Genomic DNA, 14,167 nt, shown 5'->3' on the forward strand with positions numbered 1-14,167 from the left:
GTGTGTCTAAGTGTGTCTGTGAACACACACACACACACACACACACACACACACACACACACACACACTTTGCATGTGCGGTTTGTCTGTGTTGTCTGAGTTTCTGTGGTTTTCTGTTCTTCTCCACCTCCATCCTCAGTGTTTCTGTGTTTCAGAGTGTGATGAAACATAAATGAACTGTTGATGACAGTCTAATGGTGTGGTTGATGCCTCATTCCTCCTCTTTCCTGGGGGAAAGGTATTGTTCTCTGGAGGACAGATATTAATTGTTAATCTTGCTTGTCATTCTCCCCCTTTTTCACGCTGTTCTTCTTCATTTCCCCTTTTCAAACCTCCATCTCCCCCCTGGGTGCATTTTATTAGATGGTTTACAGAACCTATTGACAGACTCTTCACTGATGCTGCACTCTTCAGGCCAATATCAACTATTCTAGTTTTAAAAACAACATATTAGTAATTATTTCAGCATTTTTAATACAATTCAGTGAAGCACAGGGCAGCAGATCTGCTGAAGTCCGTCTGAGAAGCTGCAGTTCGTCCATCTTATTTGCCAGCAGTTGCTGGTCTGTCAGTCAGTTAGTTTGGATCCAACAATCAATATTTGTGAAACACACAATAGCACAAACAAGCTAACTGATCAATGTGGCAGGAGACACACCATTTTCTGCAAAGTAAAATTACTAAATGTGTCAATGGAGTCTGGTGACTTTGACTAGCACGATAAAACAGCTCCACTTTGAGTGAAGGTGCTTCAATACCTGCAGTATTATATTATAGCTCTTCACTGCCAGAGGCCTGAGGCAATTTACTGGACCAGTTCCTAAAGTTTTTGTACATACCGGCCATTTTTAACCCAAAATATGTCAGAATAGGGCCCAGTTTTAGAAATACCGGCGTTATCCTTTTTAGTGTAACATGCTGCAACATGAATATAGAATATAATATACGTATATGACGACATGTCAATCGAATACCTCCCGTCCTTCGAATATCCGCCCTCTGATCTGAGCGCAGCTTTCACAGCTCTCCTTGTTAGCTGATGCCAGAAATCCCGCTGTCACACTCACTATCAGTCTCCATCGTTCTTTTTTTCCTGCCTCTGCCAGCTGTCTTTGCTTTTTCCTGTTCCATCTGTCATTTCCTTATGCCACCACCATTATTAACGACTCCATCCTCTTTCCTCTCCTCCTGCACTCATCTTTCTCCACTTCCTGGACATTTCCCTCCTTCTCTTTTCTCTCTCCGTGTCACCTCTCTCGCCTCCCACCACGCTTCTGCCTACGCCCCATCATCAAGTCCTTTCCCTCACCAGTGTGTCATATTCTCTCCTAGGTGGAGACCTGCAGGCGTCCTGTGGCACCCTGGACGAAGGAGGCCTCGACGACAACATGGACTGGGAGGAGGAGAGGGAGATGGAGCGGCTGGCCTGTGAGGGAGACGACTTTGTGCCTCCTAAAATCATGGTGAGAGATCCGCACTAACAAACTGATCTTGTGAAATCAGTGGAGTCTCCCTTTAAAGGGCTCTGGGAAGCTGGTTGTTTTAGGAAATGGTTCCTGTGGATGTTTACTTTGCAAACTGACGGAGGCTCTGGGTTAAACGGAGCTCAATCTCAGGAAGCTGCATTAATATTCAGGTGCAGTATGTGAAATGCAGCTAAGACATTCTCCACCATACCACCATGCTTATAGCGCTGCACATTCCCCGCAGGCATGAGGGAGATTGCTATGTTCAGCTTCCCTCTCATTTCTCTGAAATCTCTGCCATTTTATTCACTCTTCCCATCCCATGAAATCCATCTAAATTCTTTCCCGTTTCTCCTTCACCTTCAGCTGATCTCCTCGAAGGTCCCCAAGGCGGAGTATGTTCCCACTATAATCCGCAGGGACGACCCCTCCATCATTCCCATCCTCTACGTGAGTCCGACACACTCAGACACAGACACAATGAGGCGTCTCATAATGAAGACACGTTACAGTGGGAGTTAGATGTTAAGTAACTATGTTTTAAAGGTGTGTTTTTCCCCTCAGGACCATGAACACGCAACGTTTGATGACATTTTAGGTGAGTAAACTTTCCTGTTTGTTAGTATCTTTAATCATTTTAGTGTTTTTTCTCTTATTGGAACTTATTTTTTATTGGATGTGAATAAAAAGCGGCAAAGGGTCTTTATAAAATAATAATAACAGAACTAACATAAGATAACAGGCACCAATTAGTAATAGCTGTGACCACATTGATCTAATCACTAATGATCTATACACACACAAGAGGCCTTGTGGACTAGAGCTTAGTTTAAAATGTAAATTAAAACAAACATCTTTGCAAACCTTTAAGTGTTAATCTGTTGTGCTGTGCGACAAATGCATAACCTTGTAAAGTGTTCTGTTACTGTGCTGCACTACACCTTTTGGTACGAATGTAAGAAGTCACAGTTTAATCTTTGAGCAAATGAAAATGTATTGTTGTGATGAAAAAGTTGTTTGAATGAGACAGAAAAAGAAAAACTACTCTCTGCTGAGTGCAGTGATGTATTTGGAGGTAAGAAGTGGTGGTCTCAACCTGTTTCTAATAACAAGTGTCTTTTGATGACGCTTGTTATAAATTGGTGCCATAAAAAGAGGCTGACTTAGATTCCTCCACATTATAGAAACAGAGGCACAGATACATGACGTCCCGTCTCTAAAAGAGATTTAAACGATGACTTCAGTTTCCTCCACGCAGAGTAAAAGCAGTCACCTTTAGTCTGGGCTGTGCAGCCTGAACTCACGGTGGGAGCTAAAGGTCAGAAGAATAACGACAGGCTGAACCTCACCTGCAATCAAATCTGTGAAAAATGGCTTCGATCTGGCTCATGTCTGGTCTGTTTATTTGGAACCAGTTGAAATCCTGCAAAATTACATAAGCACCGTTTTTAAAATTGGCTCCTGTGCTCTGAAAACGACCCCCTGCTGCTCATAAGAGAAGCACTTACAGTAAACGGTCCCTGGAGTGTCCACAGATAATAATAATGAGCTCTTCATTGAATAAAGCTCACACAGAGGTATTGAGAGGATGTCAAAGAATCATTTACACGTATAGATTTCAGCTCTTGCGGTCTTTTATTGACCATGTTTTGTTTGCTGTGAAGTACACACTGTTGAATTCAATATAAACAGCATCTACCATTAGCGTCTCTGCTGTCTATTAGCACACCTGCACTTGTACTCACCCTCCAGAGAGCTCCTCTGTGTTCGCTCTGCACATCTCTCCCTCTCTCACTGCATTGTTACTCGTCTCCTTTCATATTTCCCTTCTCTGTTCACATCAATCCGACCGTGCGTCTCTCTTACAGAGGAGATAGAGAAGAAGCTCACAGCCTACAGGAGAGGAAGCAAGTTCTGGAGGATGCTCATCTTTTGTCAGGTGAGGAACAAGGAGGTTAAAAGTGATATCATATGGTATCCTGTGTGTGTTTCACACATTCCCAGTGCAGCCAGCCTCTGGCTCCTTCCTCTGGGATCTAAGCTCTCAGTGTGTTAATTAAGAAGAGGCAGATTAGTTGTGATAGCACTAATGCGTTTTATTCCTGTGTGCGTTTCTCAGGGAGGCCCCGGTCACCTGTATTTACTAAAGAATAAAGTGGCAACCTTCGCTAAGGTGGAAAAGGAGGAGGACATGAGCCAGTAAGTTACCGCCGTGATGTATCTCACTATTCTTTAAAGGGTGACTCTGTAGGAGTACTAGAGACAGACCTGGAATATCCTTTTTGTTTTTTACCAGAAACTCCTGTTACAGCACCAGACTACATTGACAAAAACAGTAATTTTACTTTGCAGAAAACAGGACTGGCTGGTCTACTGCTGCCTTGATTGGTTATAGTGTGTTACACAAATATTGTGTTAGGGTCAAACTAACCCTTTAAAAACAGCAAAAAGTCACATGACAACACAAACAAACTAACTGATTGAAGCAGCTGTAGACCAACAACTTCAGTGTAAAATTATCGCTTTTCTCAATGGAGTCTGGTGTCGTGAAAGAGAGCAAATTAACGACTGGATACCTAAGGGCCCAGTTAGTTAAATATATCTGAGCCCTCCTTTAATAGGAGATATGTATTTGTTTCAGGGATATAAACACATGGCTCACCTTCTGTTCCATAAATCTGGTAGATGCTTCAGTGCATAAACGCAGCAATTAACCAATAAAAAAATGACAAGTGTTTCCCTGTTAGAGCTGTTTTTTTCCACTTGCAGTGTTAAATGTACACAGAACAAGATCATTTTTTATTCTGTGGTTGTTTATCAGAATGATTTCATGCAGAAGGGAAGAAAATCTGACTGTAGCTTCTGTCTTTGTTCAGATTCTGGAGGAGGCTCAGTCGCTTCATGAGTAAAATCAACCCAGAGCCCAACCTCATCCACATAATGGGATGCTATGTCCTGGGCAACCCCAACGGAGAGAAGGTGCACACACACACACACACACACACACACACACCATTGTCCATTTTCCACCAGATCATTTAACACAACTAAATTCTAAAGCCACCGTTCATATAAAAAATGTAGGTATTAAATTCCCAACATTTGGTGGATATGGCTATTTAGGTATTAATGCATGTGTCCGCTGTTGACTTTTCTGGCTCCAGAGTTCAGGGTAAAGAGCACTTATTCCCCACCACTAAGCTGTAGCCAACATCTACCTCCTCAGAAACGTAACCACACAACAGGTCGATGCAGATAAAGTAAATACGATTACTTCAGCAATCAACGATCATGACAGTATTCATTTACATTTAGTAGAGAGACAAGAAAAACATCTTGCTGGTTGATTTATGTCAGAAAACTGAATTAAACTCTGAACAAACAGGTGATGCTGAGCCGTGAATCAGTCTCAGCTGATTCACATGTTCAGAACAAGATGAAGAGCCTCACACAGTGATTTAATAACATGCCCAAAGAGTCCAGACGGACACTCTCCTCTCTGTCCTCCCTGCTCGGTTTGCTTCCATTCACCTGATCACCCTCGTGGCCGTCTCTCCTCCTCCTCCTGGCCGTGCGTGACCATTATCTCCACCCATGTAGCATCACTGGATGGCTGAGGAGCACACATGCTGAGCGATGCTGCACTTCTCTCCACCCGACATGAACAAATAACAACACACACACACACACAGGATCACACCATAGCCAGCGGTGTTTGTCTGACCCTACTGTCTGTTCCAGTCACGTCTGCCAAAATGCTTTGTTATATAAAGTGGATCTCTCTGGGGTTGATGGACAGTCTGGCTGTCTGCAGAGCAGACTGCACATCACTGATATCTCCACCCCTGCAGACACCCACACAAACACATGCAGTTGTTTCAACAGAGCTCGAACACAAAAGGCAGCAGCACTGGTGTGTGTCACTCTGTTTTTTTCAGGGTTTGGCTCAGTCCCAAGATCCCAGAGTGATATTTTCACACGAGGGGCTAGTCTGCTGTAGGCTTTAGAAAACTTCAGTCAGAATATAGAATTAATGAGATTTTGCTTTTACCTCTCCAGACGAATGTACACACACACACACACACACACACACACACACACACACACACACACACACACTCTTAGGATGCATGAATTTTTATCATCTATGATTTTGTTGTTGTGCTTTTCAAGCCTTGGCAAAGTGTTGGACACCACATACAGTGTATTATCTGCTGTGACTCCAGGGATCTGCTGACATTCAGCCACACGAGCTACAGTGAGATCGGCTCCTGACGGCCATAGATGGAGCTCAGGTCAGAGACAGTGAGGTCCTCCACGCCGAGCTGAGAATAAGGAAAACTTTAAGCAGCAAAAGTGAAGCATCAAAAAAGTCCAGTGTTTTTAAGCAAACCATGAAAAACAACCCCAGAACAGAAATGCACAAACAGGTCGGATCCCCGTTCAAACCATTTTCAAACAGGAAGTTTAAACTGCTGTAGTCCAGACACCATTAGACGAACACGCCACAGTAACAGACGTGAGTGAAATTAATAAGAGCCAGGAAATCATTTCACATGATGAGCTAAAGCTTCCCGACTGCAGAGAGCACGCCATACATGTCACGCTCTCCAACACACACACACACACACACACACACACACACTCTGATGATTCATGCACTGCATATGAATATGTACAGTTGTGCTTCGGGGAGTTCAATCGTGATACAGTATAATGTGATAAAAATGTATAATCGAGCTTATAAATATTGACGTGAGGCTGCAGCCACGGCGGAGAGGGTTTATAAATTAAACCGCCACTCTGTTTGAAAAGTACAAAGACAAAGAGGATGGTTAAAGCATGATGCAAATATCAAAGGGGGTCGAGCTTGTTAAACACAACAACAAAATGATTTTATGATCTTAATTGTCCCGACCGATACCGGCTAGTCCTGAGACTGAAAAGATCATTTCACGTAAGAACTGGACATTTTCTGCATTTCTCCCACATGAGGCCGAAGACACTGGCTGGAGGAGCACAGCAACTGAGAAAAGTAATAGTTTTCCACGGTTTGGAAGATGCCAGAATAAGAGCAAAGGCTCAGGATGGAGAGCAGCGGGTGAGCAGGTCAGGGAGGCCGTCTGACCCACTTCTCATCCAGACGTTTGTCAGCATGCTGCAGTTTTGTCAGCACAAAATCTGCATCCGTCTTGGCAACAGCAGCCACTGAGTGCTCGTAAGAACAGAGAGGAAAGTACAGAACAGAGAGGAAAGCACCCAAAACATGCAGCACATTACTGACATTTGTTATTTGTGTGCAGCCACAAACACTCTCCCCTCCACGTCTGGCATCTCGCCATCTTCTTTTATCTTTTTCAAAAGGCCTGCAAGCACACACAAGGAATGAGAGCTGCGTTCTCTTCACAACCTCCATTTTAACGCCATAAAACAAAAAAACAAAGGCGCATTTGGCCTTTGATTTCTCTGACAGGGGGGGGGGGGATCAGGATCCCTCATGGCTAAACTCAAGCAAGAAATCAGCGAGCTTCAGTTTTTAATGTGCACAGCACTGATGAGGCAGAAACTGCAGGAGGACTGAAAACCCTTAAATCAGCTAATAACCATCTTCACTACTGATTGATCCATCATTTCCTTTCTTTGGATTGATCAAATTATAGTTTATTGTTGGTTCCTGGAACCCAAAGTGGTGTCTTCAGTGTTTCTTTTGTCCAACCAACAGTGTGAAACCCAAAATTATTCCATACGATAGAGAAAAATCTGCTAATTCTCACATCTGAGAAGCTGAAACCTGCACACGCTCCACGTCGTGGTCGAGAAAACACGCTCACATCTACTATCAGCCAGCATCTTAAATCCCTCCAATTTACAAATGAGTTCACGGTTTGATTTTAATCTTCTGTCTTTTAATTTCCTGAACATGAGGCTCTTTGCCAGCAGGGACCGTGGTCCCACTCTGAACCTTTAACAGGCTCACAGGCAGACAGGTTATATGAAGACAAGCTGGGAAAATGAACACCCTCACCTCATCCCCTGTCCTGCTCAGAGCGAAACGTGCACACGTGTCTTTGGCAGTGATGAGCTGGATTCATGGCCTGTGTGTGTGTGTGTGTGTGTGTGTGAAGATTGCAGAGCTCCCCTGCTGCAATTCATCCAAATGCAGCGATTCATTTGTGTTTGCTCTCTTATCTCGGCCCGACAGCTGTTCCAGAAACTGAAGAATCTGATGAGGCCTTATTCTGTCGAGTTCGAGTCGCCGCTGGAGCTGTCGGCGCAGGGTGGGTCTGAACACACACACACACACACACACACACACACACACACAGACCTGCATGTCCAGCAGTAACATCTGGACGAGGACTTTACCCAAACAGCTGCTGCTTCATTACGGAGAGTTACTTTCTGTTTGCTCCTTATTTCCGTCCTGATCCTGCTCTTCGCTTGCTCCCTCTCCTCCTCGTCCTCCTCCTCCCTGTTTGCTTTGATGCAGTGTTTCATATTTTGTCTGTGCACAGCACCAAACACACAGGGGGGAGGCAGCCATGTTACTTTGCAGAGACCCGCTCTTCTCCCCCCCCAGCTGGAGGTGGGAGTTGGGGCGTCCAGTGCTCTCTACTCTTCTTCAGTCTCACAGAAACCAGCTCTCAGGTCCAGAACACTGGAAACTCTTGTCTGGAGGGGTCATGATTTTCAATTAGTCATTCAATTGTATTATAAAAAATCAACTATCATCTTGTTTTAAACAAGAATTTCCCGTGTTTACCAGCGCCTGTTAGAAACACGTCACGACCAAATGTTTTCAAACCCAAAAAATAGTGCCCAGGTTTAAGGAGGATGAATATTTTTGATCTCGATTAAGATTAGAAAAGTTGACTTAAAAATGTCAGTGATGTGTTTTTAACATTTAATCCGTCTCAGTTCTCTCTAAACAAGCTTTCGTTGCATAAATCTATTTATAAAATCTCAGCAGTTCCATTTTCAATCATTCGTCAATACAACTTAGCAGATATAAACATACACTGAGACACATATAAGGAAACAAATGGCTGCCCTAACCCTCCTCCCTCAAAGTGTTACCCTCTCTGTTTCTCTGTCTTTCTCTCTGTGGAAGAAGTTCACACTCTGCTGTTTTCAGCTCATGTGCTGCAGCATGTTTCTCATTTCTTGTCCTTTTATTGTTCCTGAATAACAAAGTGAGTCACGAGTGCTTCAATCTTTTCCTGTCTCGTTTACCAATCAAGGCAAAGAGATGATTGAGATGTACTTCGACTTCCGCCTGTACCGACTGTGGAAGACACGGCAGCACTCCAAACTCTTGGACTATGAGGATTTCTTGTGACGAAGAAACCCGGATGAGGGCCGAGCGGAGCCCTGCGGTGCCACGAGGAGCCTGTGACAACTGATCCAACGACTGAACTTTGCTCTACTGTAGTGCTCGACCCGTCAACCCAATATAAACAGTCTGCTTTCATCCTGGGGGGGCCGGGAGACGAGGAGGAGGAGGAGGAGGAGGAGGAGGAGGGATGCAGGACAAGGAGGCTGAAGACAAAGTAAAATATGCTCCTCCTCATTGTCAGAGTGAGGAATACAAAAGGGCCGAAAAAATACACATAAAGGAAAAAAATGAGGAAACAGCAGAGACAAGTGGAGCGTCGACGTCCACGCCGAGGTTTAGAGCAAACAGGAGAATCCAAAATTCAGATGTGTAAAAAAGAAATATCATTTTAGTCACACCTCTGTTGTAAGGACTACTTTTTTTTGAGGCAGATGTGCTTCAGAAAAGTCACTCGGTCATAATGTGGTTCTGTGTTTTGACCGGACCTCTCAGATACAGTACATATACATAAATAATCCATGTCGATGTGTGTGTATAAATATATATCACATGAATATATTAGCATAGCTTTAGTCATGCAAATAATCCTCCATATGAGAATAATGATGCATCACTTATTTTTGATGTGCATTGTTGTGCAGTTTCATATGGAAATACTTTGGAATAACTCAGGTTTTAGCCATGAAGTAATTAATCTGTTTGTCTCTTCTATCAACTTATTGTAATCTTCATCGCCATCGCTTGGAATGAATGTATAATCTCTCTAGAAATGTATCTTCAGTTTGAGGAACAGAGCTTCATGTTTTGGTAAGAAAAAAAAAAAAAAAAAAGTAAAACGTCCTGGTTTTTTGTTTGTGTGTGTGAGTGTGTGTGTGTGTGTTTTCCACGTTAAGCAGATGTGGAGTGTGTATTTTCTCTTTCTGCTTCTCAGTCAAAGCAAAAATAGTTGTACATCATCTCCATCCCCCTCCGCCATCATCTTCTCTCCGTCACGTACAAACAAACACAGATATATTCCGGTACGATCCATGATGTCCAGAGGGATGTGACAGCCATCCAAGTGCCCCCGCCCCGGCAGTGGAAGAGCTGCCCTATTGATCCCTGCTGCTCCTTTGCAGAGGGTTGGGGCCACTTAGTCGGCCCCCGTCAGCAGTGCCAGATGCTCTCACTATCTGCCAAACACTCTTAATGGCGGCCAAACGAGCTTCCGCCACCTCTCACTTCACTGGGCTGTGATCCAGTCTGACGACCGGGGTTCTCTGAATTAACACATCTGCCAGGAGTTTAAGCTGTTAACAGCCACCTGCAGCTCCTGCCAGGTGTCGGCCACTTAAAGAGGGCAGAGATGTGCATGAGTGTGCGTCTGTGCTGGAGGCCGTCGCTCCACCTGAGCGACCTGAGCCGCCTCAAATAGATCAAGGATGGTCACATGTGGAGAGCACACACACACACACACACACACACACACACACACACACCAGTAGGCTGGGACCAACACAAATATGAAGAAGTCAATAAATTGGCAGGTTTACGCTTCATGAGGAAGTTCTTGACCTTTGCAAACATTTGTCACGTGATGTCTTCTGTGGGCGACGATGGCGTTTTCTCAGCTTCAAGCTTGTGACTTTAACGAGCTTGTGGTTACGACGTGGGAAGTGGTGCACTCGGTATGCTTGGCGTCTTAGTGGTTACATCGGTGAACACCTTTGATGGGCAGCACTGATGATGACACTTAGCTCTTAGCTATCATCACTTGAATGCAGAAAATGTGACACTGCTGGAAATAATAACATTTTCCTGACTAACTGTACGACCAACCACCGAATAACTAACTTCCACGGCGTTCAGCATCACAACAGGTGGACGTTCATATGCACTCTTGTCGTGGACACAGTAAACCTCATTTTAAAGGCACCATCAAGTTGGATTATGGGAAGTGTAGGATTCACGTCTGGATTCATGCTGTTGGGTAAAAGTCAGGATATTTTGGCTTCTGCTGCTTCGATTTTGACCACTTTTGAATCCGTCTCGCCCACTAAAGCCCACCACACTTTATGGAAATTCAATCCTAAATCACTTAGTGTCCCAACAACAATATGCAATCAAACAGTTATCAAATTTTCCTCATGCCACTGTCCTAGTTTCAAAGTTAACTGGGCCAGCGACTCTCCAAAAGCACAAAACATCTCAGCACTCCAGCCTCACTTTATCATTTCATATCTCAGGCTGACACGTTTCCACAAAAGGCTCCGATGACGGCGTCTTTCTTTAAATGCTCCGACCTAAGAAATAAGCTGCGGCCAGAGAATGGAGGTTTTGTGCCTCTGCCCCAGTTTCAAAATGCTTTTATAATAAATTTCATGCGTAATATTTTCCGAATGTGGCCACGGCCAATCACAGCAGGGCTCCGAATGTGGGCAACACATCACTGTAGTGTGATTTTAAACCAGCCGCAGAGCGTCGATATGAATCACTGGCAGTACAGAAGGTGGATGAGGACAAGGATTTTAGTCATTTGATAGATGTTGGGGGTCCGAGCCCTGAACAACACACACACACACACACTATATCTGTGTATGGTAAAGACTTTTCCATCTGTCATCATTTGTGTGGATGTGTTAATATTTGGACTTTGTGTGTTGGAGTCTGCCTCACTGGAGCGCTCCCCGCCTCTCTTCTGGCAGAGCTCTTGGCTTTTTATTTGCTTCGCCCTCTCTCTGACATTGCAGTGCCGGCCTCCTGGCTCCCTCAGCCCGCCGCACGCACGCCATGTTTTCACCACCGTTTTAAAATTCAACAGTTACACGACCTGTCATAGCATTGAGCCATTTCACTTCCAGCAGAAGCACTACGCTGCCAAGATGTTGCCCTCAACAGCTGCTCACATCAATGAGTATTTCTTTCTCTGAACTTTACCCGTTATTTTCAGATCAGCGACGTGGACACTGGTTCACAAAGTGTTTCTCTTACGCCACAGAGAACAAATCTCATATCCAGTCTGTAAAGAAATTAATTAATGGCAGTTAGTCTTCTGTTTGAATTGACTGGGCTGAACTGACCATGAAGTAAAGAGCAGTCTGACTCTGAAGCTTTCCTGTTTTCTTCTTCAGCAAAAAAGGACAAAAAAAAAAAACATTATAATAACATGTCACCGGAAATCTAATTAAAGATGCAAACGTGTCAACTCATCTCTTTCAATCTGTGTTGTTTTGTTCACCGTTTCATTTCATCTCACACGTTTGGAAAGTCAAGCAAAGAAAAGGAGCGAGAAATGATTCTTCCTCTATAAATGCATCAACTGGAAAGCAGCAGAGTTAAGAGGTATGAATGTAATCTGCCCTTTTGTTATTAAGATATGTGATATCACAGTTTGAGAGGACTGCAGAGAAATAATGTTTCAGCTCACTTCTTCTTTACTACTCTTTATTAAACGACGGATCGAGCCTCTGCGCTCCAGGACCTCATTTTAAAACGGCAGAGTTGTGAAGTCATTTTGGTTTTAACAACCTAATAAAACCACACACGAGGTTCTGCACTTACAACCCATGTTTTAAAGTTTTAGAGAGCTTCGCAATGAAACCCCCCCCGACACACTTCAACACACGTGATACAAGACATCCTGAGGGGATGTTGAGAAGAGCTCTGTGGTCAGTCAGAGGCCAAATGAAAAGGTTTACGACACACTGGGTGCATTCGTGCAAAGTCCTGGGCGTCAGAAACAGCCTGTCATGTATTAAACAGGTGTTTTGACTCATAGATTTCTGTGTGATTCAGCTTCAGTGCCAGAATTCAACAACAGGAGAGAATTGTTGACAGAAACAACATGGATGGTTTGAATTATTTTGTCTGAGGTGTTTAAGGTGCCTTATCTCCCTGTTCCAGAAACCCCCTCAGTCCCTCATCTCCAAGCTCTTTCCCTGTGTGCACTGCTTTTCTACCTCCAGCTCTCTTTTTCTTTCCTCCACTTGAACTAAAATGGGGAATTAGCACTGAGTTTGATTTTAAAAACTACAAACATCACAGTAGATGGCCGTGGTCTAAGCCGTGCACTGCTGTGGACGGGGACAACTAAAGCAAACAAAAAAAGTTTAACTGTATGTCATATTTAGAATATTTCACCGCTTTATGCTGATGTCAGACCACCTTTCTGAGGGGCAACAGAAGCCATTATGTCTTTGTCTTCACTTGCTTCAAAGCTACCAGACTCCATTCACAAAAACAACAATTTTACCTTGTAGAAAACGGGAGCTGCTCGTCCACTGTTACCTTGATCTGTTAGTTTCCTCGTATCATTGTGTGACTTTGGTGCTTTAAGTGTTTAGTTCGGATGTGAACTAACGCGTTAGTTCATCGATCCAGGCAGCGGTAGACCAGCAACTCCCACTTTCTGCGAGGTAAACTTTCTGTTTTTGTGAATGGAGTCTGGTGACTTTGAAGACAAAGGGAGAACGGCTCCAGTTCCCCGTCAGAAAGGAAAGAAAATATTCAAAATTTAGAGTACACTTAAACTGATGTTGATATTTGTTTAGATGGGCCTTTATTTAGGCCGCTAAATTAAATGTCCTGCTACAGCACTGCATTGCTTAGCGTCCATGTGTGGGCTTCAAACTGTGTGCCGTCTACCATAAGTTACACACTGACTATGGAGAAGTACCTCATACAACCCCACTTCTCTCTTGTGCAGAGACAAGAGAGAAGCACTGTGTTAACACTGGAAACAGTGGAAGCTGTACTCAAAGATGTTGTTGTTCTCCTGACAGTCTTCCAAGGTCAGAGGCGTCTCTGCACTGCAGCACCTGAAGCTACAAACTGCATGTGGGACCAGGATGGAATCATAGAAATGCTATTCTGTATCTGCAGGTCTGATTTAGGCTGCTTGTTCTTTGAAAATATCCAAAACGTAATAGTTCTATTGTATTGTAGGGCTGCAACAACATTTATTTCCATTATTATTTGTAATCTATCGATTATTTTCTCAATTAATCGATCAATTATTTAGTCCATAAAAAGTCAGAAAATGGTGAAAAACGTTGATCGTGCTTCCCAAAATGTCTCGTTTTGTCTATAACACAAAGATCAACAGTTTACTGTCAGAGAAGACGAAAGAAACCAGAAAGAATTCACATTTAAGTCGGCGGATTTTACAGATGTGGACATTTAAAAGTTAAAGTTGACAAATAACTGATTGATTAAATGACTGCAGCTCTATGGTATAGTGCAACGCTGCCCCAAAATTGTTCAATGTCAAACCAAGTTATTATGTAATAATTGTTAGCGTTAATAAATTGTGTAAAATCGAATTTGTGAAACAATCTAAGAAACTGAAACTGAATTTGTGGTCACAAAATGTTCTAATGACGTTTTT

General features: G+C 43.5%; 1 protein-coding gene and 1 long non-coding RNA gene across 2 annotated transcripts in view; both read left to right on the forward strand.

The window, feature by feature from the left end:
• The window catches only part of nsmfa (NMDA receptor synaptonuclear signaling and neuronal migration factor a), a 35,197-nt gene extending 26,392 nt beyond the window's left edge, over window positions 1–8,805 (forward strand). Inside the window, exons 8-15 of the mRNA XM_070850350.1 lie at window positions 1,333–1,463; window positions 1,833–1,916; window positions 2,031–2,064; window positions 3,335–3,405; window positions 3,586–3,665; window positions 4,343–4,445; window positions 7,669–7,744; window positions 8,708–8,805. Of these exons, the coding sequence (XP_070706451.1) occupies window positions 1,333–1,463; window positions 1,833–1,916; window positions 2,031–2,064; window positions 3,335–3,405; window positions 3,586–3,665; window positions 4,343–4,445; window positions 7,669–7,744; window positions 8,708–8,805 (677 nt within the window). The remainder of the gene's footprint in view (window positions 1–1,332; window positions 1,464–1,832; window positions 1,917–2,030; window positions 2,065–3,334; window positions 3,406–3,585; window positions 3,666–4,342; window positions 4,446–7,668; window positions 7,745–8,707) is intronic.
• Window positions 1–14,167, forward strand: part of LOC139219083 (uncharacterized) — a 348,076-nt gene that overhangs the window by 48,886 nt on the left and 285,023 nt on the right. The window lies entirely within an intron of this gene.

This window comes from Pempheris klunzingeri, chromosome 19 (assembly GCF_042242105.1).
Source record: "Pempheris klunzingeri isolate RE-2024b chromosome 19, fPemKlu1.hap1, whole genome shotgun sequence".
NCBI classification, from domain to species: Eukaryota; Metazoa; Chordata; class Actinopteri; order Acropomatiformes; family Pempheridae; genus Pempheris; species Pempheris klunzingeri.